The sequence below is a fragment of the Zeus faber genome (assembly GCF_960531495.2).
Source record: "Zeus faber genome assembly, chromosome: 22".
NCBI lineage: Eukaryota > Metazoa > Chordata > Actinopteri > Zeiformes > Zeidae > Zeus > Zeus faber.
The window spans coordinates 8,816,639-8,827,735 of NC_137209.1; the positions used below are offsets into that span (position 1 = coordinate 8,816,639).

General features: G+C 46.1%; 1 protein-coding gene across 1 annotated transcript; it reads left to right on the forward strand.

The window, feature by feature from the left end:
- Positions 1-68: 68 nt before the first annotated feature.
- On the forward strand, positions 69-10,213 carry mfsd8 (major facilitator superfamily domain containing 8; the record flags this gene model as incomplete). Its single annotated transcript, XM_080023378.1, has 12 exons — positions 69-127; positions 715-797; positions 1,621-1,664; positions 2,217-2,457; positions 2,562-2,675; positions 3,275-3,419; positions 3,562-3,620; positions 3,739-3,844; positions 3,939-4,073; positions 4,849-4,952; positions 7,608-7,834; positions 8,952-10,213. The coding sequence occupies 12 exons, from the start codon at positions 69-71 to the stop codon at positions 9,156-9,158; spliced, it is 1,524 nt and encodes a 507-aa protein (XP_079879504.1). The 3' UTR covers positions 9,159-10,213.
- Between the last annotated feature and the right edge of the window lie 884 nt (positions 10,214-11,097).

An 11,097-nucleotide genomic window follows, 5' to 3' on the forward strand; every position in this document is an offset into this window, starting at 1 on the left:
CGTTTTTGTTTTGTTTTGTTTTGTTTTGCAGCTTTCGACAGCTTTTTTTTTTTTTTTTTTTTGCAGCGATGTCCCAGATTGTGGACTCGGGGGAAAACACTCCACTGCTCAAAGATGATGCAAGCAGGTGGGTGCAGAGTTCACACAGGCTGTTGACTGTTGACAAATAATGGACGTGAGTGTACTCACTGTGTTCTGCACTACATATACATCTACATATTTAGCACAACCAAAGTACATTTTTAACATGAGTAAATACATACTGTTGCTGTGAGAAGCGTACATGTTAATATATTAATTGCACTCAGTGTGGACTTAGTAAATATATTGAAAATGCCTCAGGAAACTATTTTTACGGAATGTAAAAAATGGTACAATCCTTCATAACACAAAAGTATACTTTTATTAAAGTATCTATTTTAGCTCGGTTAACACAATTCAACTTCAACTTTTGTGCAACTTAAAATACACAGTTACAGTCCAGTGCACACTCAAACATTGAGTGTGTACTGTAAGTGTATTTTAAGTACACTTGTACACCTTAAAATATATTAAAGTACAAAAATAGTTGTATAGCTCTGTTGTTTCACATGGGAATTCTATCTATCTATCTATCACATAGAATATGGGCCAAAGTATTATGGTCACATTCTAACGTCAATATTCGTCGAAGTCAGTGATACTGTGTCGTCTGTTCCTCTCCGTGTCTTGCAGTGACGACTCCCAGGATGAAGACTACAAGAACAGGTGGAGGTCCATCAGGGTCATGTACTTCACCATGTTCCTCAGTAGTGTAGGTGAGGATGCCGGCGCTCCACACCTTGGCGGCCAGGGCTCAGCTTTCGGGGATGAATGTGTCTTTTTGAGATTGAGTGTGTCTTCTCGGTAGCTGATCCGGAGCCGTCACCTCCCTGATTTGCCGCTCACGTGCTTCCCCCCCATATGCACCTTGGAGTGGCGGAAGGCTTCACCTTAGTACCGCATAGTAACGTTACAGCAGACGCAGTCGTTTGAAAGGAATATGCAAGGAACCACACATCTGTAAAATAAGCAACATTTGGAAGATCAGTCTTAGGTATTAGGTATTCCACGTGCACAGATCCTTTTTTCCGGGGGAGGGCCGTGACGGGCCAAAGCTGTCAATCTCAAAGACAACAGAGAGATTCCCTCAGAGACATACAAACGTTGCATATTATTTGGATAGGATTCCCGTAAAGGGGATACGTTCCCCTCAATATTTAGAAAATGTGCATTTGTCCCCCCCCCCCCCCAATAAAAACATGAAATTACATATAAAAGACATTTCCACCATAAATTGATGCAGTAAAGGCACAAATTGGTGCATACAAAAATACTAGAATGCAGGAAATTAAGTTTTTGACGCTCAAACTTTCCTGGGGGACGAACCCCAGACCCCCTAAGTGTTTCCCCCACTTTATGTCTCAACTCCGCCTCCGCTGCTTCATCTCCATCCGAGGAGGAAACACAGGCGATCCATTCTTTCTTCGCCTCTTTGTGTCTCACACTTGTGTTGGCGTGTAGCGATGCGACCTATCAAGAGCCTGTGGGTTGTGATCTTCAAACAAGACGAGTGATTCCCCGTTTCATTTCCTCTTTTAGGTTTCACTATCGTAATAACTTCACTGTGGCCCTATTTGCAAAAGGTAAGCATCGCCGAGCCTCGTCTCAAATGAGTATCGCAGAACCACCATAGCATATCACAAACTGTGCCTGCGGCTGTCATGACATTTCACTGCATATATGTAACACCGTATGTCTATGTATGGGAAAACTAATCTCTTGAAAATGATTATACAGAGTGGAATTATGTGTTTGTTCTGGTCTGTGGGATGTAGGTGGGGCTGGGCTGGGGTGGGGTGTGTGGGTGGGGGCAACGAAACTCTCCCCATTAAAGAAATTTTGGGCTGAAGTAAACAGGATCCCCTGGTGTGCTCCATCGTCTTCATTGTCATGGGCTTGAAGTTAGACTGAGTGTATTAATAAAAAGCATATTTGTTGGGCATAATCAGCCCAACAAAATGGGAAGCCTAAGCCCTGAAAACAGGAAATTGACACGGAAGCGACACTTGAAAATACTGAAAGTATCTAATACCGAACAAAACAGAGCTGATTCAGAACACGGAAGCCATGTTTGCAGCAGTTTCAGTTTGGACTTCCCGTCTCTGACGCTCGGCTCGGGCTATGTGCGTGTCCAGATAGATGACGGTGCCAACGCCAGCTTTTTGGGCTGGGTGGTGGCGGCCTACAGCATGGGGCAGATGGTGGCCTCGCCCATTTTCGGCCTGTGGTCGAATCGCAGGCCGCGCCGGGAGCCCCTGGTGTGCTCCATCTTCATCAACGTCTCGGCGAACGTCTACTACGCCTACGTTTACCTGCCCGCGACGGAGAACAAGTACCACCTGCTCATGGCCAGAGCCTTGGTGGGCTTCGGAGCAGGTGGTTAACTGTCTTTTAACATTTTGTTACCGTCACCGGTGTTTTGACAGTTACAAATATACTGTATGTGTCCTCTGCCTGTCTGAACACATCTGTTTCGGCAGGTAATGTCGCCGTGGTGCGCTCCTACGTTGCCGGCGCCACGTCGCTTAAGGAGAGGACCAACGCCATGGCCAATATGAGCGCCTGTCAGGCCCTGGGCTTCATCCTGGGGCCAGGTACGGCGAGTTGCGTCTCCAGTGTATTTCATCCAGTTCACAAAAAAAAAGTAATCTTTGTAACCATGATTAAAAAAAAAAACCCCTCCCAATTATTGCCGAAAGGTAATCTGTTCCACCGGCTAATCTAACCCCAGAGCCTAAAGTCGAAAAGTACTGAAGGTGTATTTTGAGGACAAGCATGGACATTTCATCTTTTTATAATGCTTTACAGTTGATAAAGCGTGATGTCTTGTAATAATGTGAAAAAGTTTTAATCCTTAACGAAGGAATTTCAACGTGACAATAAGACAAGCATTGACTATGATTGAATACGTGGGCCCCCACGGGGGTAAAAGTGACGATCACATGGTGTTGCCAGACCACCACAACATTATAATGAAGTTCCCAAGGAGCCAGGTGGGCTCAGGGGGAAACAAATTTTAAGTGTCTCTCAAGGAGAAAGATGGCGGGGAAACAGCGGGGGTCTGGTAAGCGGTGGGGGTGGTGTACAACAACAAAGGGTGTTCTAATGAGCGGCGTGATACTTATCTAAAACAGACCGTCTGTTGGAAAGGGTTAGAAGTCCCATGACGCTTAATATCTTGTCGCTGCATCAGCTCTGCAGGCAGGTCTGTCGTTCATTGGCGAAAACGGCGTCGCCGTCAAGTTCATCGACCTACAGCTCAACATGTACACTGCACCGGCTCTGCTGGCTGCAGCCTTTGGCATCGTCAACATGCTGCTGGTTACGCTGGTGCTAAGGTGAGGCCCCATCCCACATCCCAGCCTGCAAGGGCACGTGGGGCTTCAGAGTGTATTTTTGGGTTCATCATTTGGGTTCAAGGTGTGTTGGCTGACTCGCCGGGACTCTGTGCTGAGACACTGGTCTGATTGTGATCCGCAGAGAACACCGGGTGGATGACCACGGGAGGCACATTCGGGCCATCAACTATGCGCCGGACGGTACGCATTTCTCACTTCAAATTGGGTCAAATTGAATTGTTCGAATTCCATACGCGTGGGAATTGCTCCCTTCCGAAGTTTGTCTCGCGCCTCTTAACGTGCCTCCTCTCCTCTGCAGACGCGGTCGACGTGGAAGAAACGGAGCTGGACATTGACCAAATCGCCGTCCTCACCTCCAACATTCTCTTCTTCATCGTGATGTTCATCTTTGCCATCTTTGAGACGTACGACCGCGGCCCTTTTAATTCATTTTTTTTTAAATGTCAACTGTCGTGCCTTTAAATGTGATGCGTGAGGGCTGGGCTCTTAATTCCTCAGGATCGCCACCCCTTTGTCCATGGACATGTTTGCCTGGCGGAGGAAAGACGCCGTGCTATACAATGGCATCATCATATCCTGCATTGGATTTGAATCCATTCTGGTGTTTCTCGTGGTCAAAGTGGTCTCTCAGAGGTAAACAGGCAGATTTTTGTTTTTTCCTTTGGATAACGGATGACTGCAGGATAAATTAGATAACGTATAAAAGTAAAGACTTGTCAATCCTGCAATTAAAGTCATTAACTTAAATAACAAAAATAACATCCATTGCTGTTGATAAGTCGCATACAGACGTTATTTTGAGTGTTTCCAAACTTGTTGAATGATGTCGTGTTTTCACACCAAGGTAGGGCAGGTTGTTGTTTAAAAAATTCCGATGCCATTACCAGTACCCTTAAAGTGATACATTCCTACTATCCACATCATGGGAATAAAAGCATTCAGTTGTGTAAAATTCCACCGCTCCTCCCCAGCCGAATGATTTTTACATGAATACATCTTGAAAGTCTTCAAATTATTGAAATATTTATGAAATAACTGTACAATGAAATATTCGTGCAGTGTCATTTTAAACAAATTGCCAGTACATGAAAATGATTAGGGCAGGGCAAACCTCTTCCGCAGTGAGCCCGTCCTCTGACAGACTGTCGTGGCTGCTGCCGCGGTGGTCAGCCAATCACACGTCGCATTGAATCAAAGAACGCTGGCGTTCATTCATAGATAGTCTTTTTTTTTTTTTTTTTTTGCTTAGATCAGGGTACCAAAAGGATCGAACGCAGTTATCGTTTGACTGGAGAGGTTTGGATACTACTCTGTATTTTTTTGGTCGGTACCTTAAAGGTATTGAGGAGGGTCAGGCCAGCCCTAAACTAACGAAGGTGATCATTTGGGGATGCATTCTTTCTGACAGGATTGGGGATCGTCCCGTGCTGCTGGGCGGATTGGTCGTCATTTTCTGTGGCTTTTTCATTCTGCTCCCCTGGGGGAACCACTATCCTCTGATCCAATGGGAAGGTGAGGATTCCATCAAGGCGATGGCTGGAATTTTCCTTCATTTATTTATTTTTTTGCGATGATAGATTTATTGCGTTATTGGTGTTGTGTTGTGAAAAGGTCGTGGGTTCTTCACAGATATGATGTTCTTCTATGTCGTCTACACCTACGTCATTTAGCAGACGCTTTTGTCCAAAGCGACTTATAGCCAGCGAAACATTATCAAGAAATAAGCAGGGTATGGGAGCTATAGGACCTTTAAGGCTTATTTGCCGTCTGATGGAATGTTAATTAAAGGAACTTGAGCGCTCCTAATAACCCCCCCGCTCCGCTTCACACAGTGGAGTTCCCGCGTGAACGTTTTTCTCACGCGCACATTTACGGGTCTTTGAGAGAAGAGAGACAGAGGCCTCGCATTGACTACTTCCTGCGAAAGGGGTCAAATCAGTCGAATGAAGCACAGCAACTGGACGCAAACCATAGCTTGCAGTGCATCAGTACCACTGTCATGGAGGAAGTAACCTCAAGCACAGTGATGGCAACAGTAATGAATCCCACCCAACCTCCCAGGCCTGCAGTGGAGAGGAGACTACTTGACCTTGACCCTGGAGCAACTTAAAGGCACAGTTGAGAGGAAGTTGGAGAGAAGGGGGACATCATCTACCAATACGGGGCAGAACTTCTTGGAGTACAAGAAGGGAAAGGCGGGAAGAAGGCTCCAACTGCACCAACCTCCAGGAGGCAACAGGAGATCAAGCGCCTCATCCAAGAAAGGAGACAACTTAGGAAACAGTGGAACAAAGCCTCTGAGGTGGAAAAGGAAGGTATCAATGCGCTTCAAGCTGATATTAAAACCCGATTGGCATCCCCCCGCAGAGCAGAGAACCTACGGAAACGCAGAAGGAAGAAAGAGCAAACGAGAACACGGTTCTATAAAGACCCCTTCAAGTTCCTACAAAGTCTCTTCACAAGGGAAAAAAGGGGTCCTGATCCCGAAGGAGGCAGTGAACATCAGCCAATTTCGACCAATCTCCCTGCTAAACGTAGAGGGTAAAGTCTTCTTCAGTGTCATAGCTCAGAGGATGTCTGAATACCTGCGAAGGAATAAGTACATCGATACAGAAAGCAGGAATATCAAGGTTATCTGGGATATCTTAGAACATTCCAGCATGATCTGGCACCAGATCCAATTGGCGAAGGTGGAGAAAAGAGACCTTCACGTTGTGTTTCTAGACCTCGCCAATGCCTTTGGGTCAGTGCCCCACGAACTCCTCTGGGCTGCCTTCAGCTTCTTCCATATCCCTGACACCATCACGGCCCTCCTTTTAGAGCTTACATGGATGACATTACTACTCTGACCACCACTGCCCCATGCACCAGGAGGCTGCTCGTAAAACTGAAGGAGAACATCAGCTGGGCCCGCATGAAGATAAAGCCAAGTCACGCAGCATTTCCATCATCAAGGGAGTGCTCTCTGATCTTAAATTCTTCATCTGAGATGACCCAATCCCAATAGTATCCGAGCAGCGTGTCAGATGGTGGTGGAGGAAGTACGCCACCAGGAGGAAGTTGCAAGGTGGGCCAAAGCGGTCTCCCTTGCTAAACAGGGACAGTGGACACGGTGGGACAGTGTGGAGAGGAGGAAAATCAGCTGGAAGAACTTGTGGAGCATGGAAGCGAGGCGGCTTAGCGTTATCATCAGAGCTACGTATGACGTCCTTCCAACACCAGTTAATCTTCATCAGTGATTGGGTGAAGAACCAGGATGTGCCCTCTGCTCCAGGCCAGCCTCCCTCAAGCACATACTCACAGGGTGTAAAGTCAGCCTCACCCAGGAATGTTACACCTGGCGTCACAACCAAGTCCTAAAGAGCCTTACCTCCACCCTGGGGAAAAAAAACAAGCTTCCACCAACTCCGTACCACCATTAGCATCCAACCACCTGCAAACAACAACCATCTTCGTCTGTGAGGGAGCTAAGGTAACCAGAAGCAGCGCCACACCACTGGAGCAAGGCCTGCTTCGCTTAGCCTGCGACTGGAAGATGCTGGTTGATGTTAGCCGGCAACTTGTATTTCCTCCAGAGATTGCAACCACCACCCTAAGGCCTGACGTGGTACTCTGGTCCCCTTCTATCAGGAAGGTCTTCACCATCGAGCTTACTGTACCCTGGGAGGAGTCAGTAGACAAGGCTTATGAGCGAAAACATCTATGCTATGCCGAATTAGCTGCTTAAGCACAACATCGCGGCTGGAACACTGAAGTCCGCCCTGTGGAAGTGGGGTCAGCGGCTTCGTGGCAACATCTACTACCAGATTGCTCAAAGACCTGGGAATCAGAGGCCAGAGCCAGCGCCTAGCCATCAAAGCTGTGTCAGAGGCAGCAGAGAGAAGCAGCCAATGGCTTTGGATGAAGAGGCAAGACCCCTGCTGGGCCCCGAAGTAGCAGGCCAGGTTGACACAAAGGAGGGTGCTTCTGGGACGCCAGAAGTCACTGTTGAGCCCTCCATAGGCGTCGTGGGCTCATGAACAAAACGTTAAGGAAGGAGGGTGCCCACTTGAAAACCCCTCTGTATCAACCTTCCATCATCAATATACTCTCTTGGCAAGTGCTTGCACATAAAGGATATTTATATCTTGTCCTGTGTTTTTGAAATCCGTCCTTCTGAAAACGCAGACATCAAGAACAACACCGCGGTGAACCGGTCCTTCGCCCCTGCCGCCGGCGCCAACAGCTCCCTGGAGCCCACAGGCTGCCCCCCCGAGCAGCTCTGGTGCCAGTACACCCCTGCCATCCACCTGGCCCAGTACATCACCTCAGACGTGCTCATCGGCGTGGGGTACCCGGCCTGCAACGTCATGTCTTACACTCTTTACTCCAAAATCCTTGGACCAAAGCCCCAGGTGAGAAAAGCCCGGAAAGGCGGGAGGGAAGCTTTGAAGAGGTGTTTTCCTTTAGGATCGCCCTAAACAAGATTCAAGATTCAGATTCAAGAGGTTTATTTGTCACATACATACTTTCATACATATATGCAGTGAAATGTAATGCAACGCACCCGTTGATAACACACTATGTCCTAGGAAAAATTTATCTCTAATAGACCAACTAACTGACTCCTACAACGTAATACAGTAAGTCGAATACTTATAGAATAAAAATATGTTGAATAAAATACAATAAAATAAAATGGAATACATGGAGGGAATATGCTTATGTATATGGAATAGGCAATTATGTATATACAGATATGTGCATTAAAGTGGCATGTGAATAAAGTGAGGTAGTGTTTGGGATAATACAGCACAGTATACAACAGTACGGCGCAGCAATACGGCATCACGAACAACCCTGAACAGTGACAGTATGCGGTACAGTATGCTACATAATGGTACAGGAAGGTAGTGGAGCCTATGTGTGTGGCTCAGTGAGGACCCCTGGTGAGGTCAGCGTTGACAGTTCTAATGGCTTGATATTTAACCTGCGACCGATATGTTCAAACTTATTTGAGACCTGTGTATACGCTCTATGTAAATTGGCCACGGGTCCGAATTCAGCTTTCCCATCTTTATGGTTGTTTATTCACCTCTAGTGCCTTATTAATTAATGGCTCATTGTGGATATTGCTTTTATTTTATTGTGGATATGAGAGCGCTTTCAGGGTTGGACTTGTTCCTTTCCGTCATCAGAGCCTGCAGTTATGTCTTTCCCTCGTTCAGTGCCGTGTTCTGACGTTCTGGGGACCACAGCAGGTTTTAAGCCAGTTTGTGTTTTCGGTTAGTGTATATTTATATTATGCACCTGTCGTCCCTATTTTAGGCCAGGCAATGAAATTGATTGGTTCCTTCCTCTCTGAAGGGGAAAAAAAATCCTGAGGTTTTTTTTGTTTTGTTTTGTGAGTGTGACCACTGCTGTGCCAGTCATTGTGTGTAATGTGATATTGACGTCTGTCCTCATTTGAGAGGCCTGGGTCCTTTTGTCACCGCTCCCCGTATTTGACCGTTGTGCTGTGTGTCTCTGCAGGGTGTTTACATGGGCTGGCTGACAGCTTCTGGCAGCGGAGCACGGACTTTGGGCCCTGTCTTTGTCTCCCATGTCTACACCAACCTGGGCCCTCGCTGGGCCTTCAGCCTCATCTGCGGCCTGGTGCTGGGGGCCGTCGTCCTCCTGCTGTCCCTCTACCACAGACTCATAGCCTTCTCTGTACGACATGGGAGAATTTTCCAGTAGACGTTCTACGGACGAGCAAGGTTTCATCACTTTTAGGCCGCGTGGCTGTGCGCAGCCGTCCCCTGCAAAGTCCTGTGGAAGACTGGATTCTGGATTCAGAGGATGCAGACGCTGCTTTGACACGTCCCATCGGTTTGTACTTCGTGGTGAGCTTTAAAGGGTATTTCGGCAAAGTCTGGGTCATTGCTTGTGAGTCGGGCTGGGAAGAATGTCAGATTATTTTATGCTACGTTTTGATGGCATTGCCATTTTTGTGGGATGCAACTGTTTTTTTTTTTTTGTTTTTTTTGTTTTTTTTGTTATCCATTCAACACAAAGGACCTATTATTCATTAGCTTGTTTGGGTATGTGACCATCTAACTGCTTACGTTAATCCAATGTGGTGCAGATAACTGTTTTTGCAAAGCTGTGTTAATGTATTCGCTTTTGATTCCATTTGGACTTCAGGTGAGGACAATTCCAATACAAATTGTAACTCAAAGTTAATAATTTACCACAATAAATAAATGCAAGCAGCTTCAAGATAAAAGCTGACACTACAGGAGTGCTCTTACCCAGGTTTTCCCAAGCTTACAGTCTGTGTCAGAAGGATCAGTGATGTCTTTCTTAACAGTATTAGTTCATCAATAATATTAGTTACTGAGGTGTGACAATAACTGTTATGAAATGAATGGTTTTAAGGATTAATATATGAATGCACAGTACTCTAGATATTTATCTGGTCGTTTTCGGGGTATTTTTGAAACTAATGTAAAATCCACATCAATTCTGCTAATGTACACCAATGCCATTATGTGTATTGAAATTGTACAATTGTCTCTTTCAAGAATGGATTTTGTGGATTACAAGTTTGTTAGGCGGAGCAGAGTGAATGTGATGCTGAACCGGTGCATGTTTTTAAAATGTACATATTTTAGTTTAATCTATTAATTGTGTTTTTAACTAATGTCCGATCATTGTCAGGCAGAAAGCAATATTGAGAACAAATGCTGATTGAATATTGGAGATACACAGTTTTGACCCTTCCAGTTCTCAGTAAATTCCACTACAATAACCATGAACTGTGAGTTGTTCAATATCACGCGGTGTTCGATATAACAGAAGATATTCTCTTCGTCTCATGACAAATTCCCGACGGTGTTTGTGGGGGATGGACATTGGACATGGCGCGTTGCCAATATGTCTTTCCACAAGGCCCCTGGACAGCGGCCCTAGACCCTCGGATGGGGGCTGGGGGTCAAGAGTTAGAATTCCAGGCATGTGAGCTCATCTTCAATGTGTTCCTTCGTCTCAGAAGAAGCGGTGACGGGGATATGCATGGTGGAAGTTGCAAGTTCTTCAACTCACACAATCATTTACATTGTCGTCATGATTCTGGGGCATCCTGAGTGAGAGGCAGACAACTTCCCTTCTGTACTATAACCACATACACTATAAATATTATTAATTGCCCATGACAACCCCATACGTCTGAGTCACTTGTCCGAGGCATTTTAGTCAAAAACTGGATTTAATTCTTACAAGATTGGAAGAAAAAGACATTTAAGTTGATGAGCTGAATCAAACTTGCGCCCAAAGTTGGTGCGTGCCCATGAGCGTGTCTCCCCGCGTCATGAACGCTTCAACTCTTTACTTTCACATTCGGTTCTTAGCGAGTCACCCCGGGACGAACCGTAAAGAAACGAACCGTCCAATATGACGGCTCTCGCTGGGGTCAGAAGAGTCCGTCAGCTTTGTGACGCGAGTGGCCTCCACGCCTCACAACGGTAGCTTAAGCCGTGACACTAATCATTTGCGGCGGAAGAGAACGCAAAGTGTGGGGCCCGGAAAATCGTCAGTTGTCTCGAAAGTTTGTTTGGCGGAGGGACGCAACCTTCGCATCACGACAATAACATTTACTTCCTTCAATATGGTCTATTTTGGTGGAACGCGCATTGTA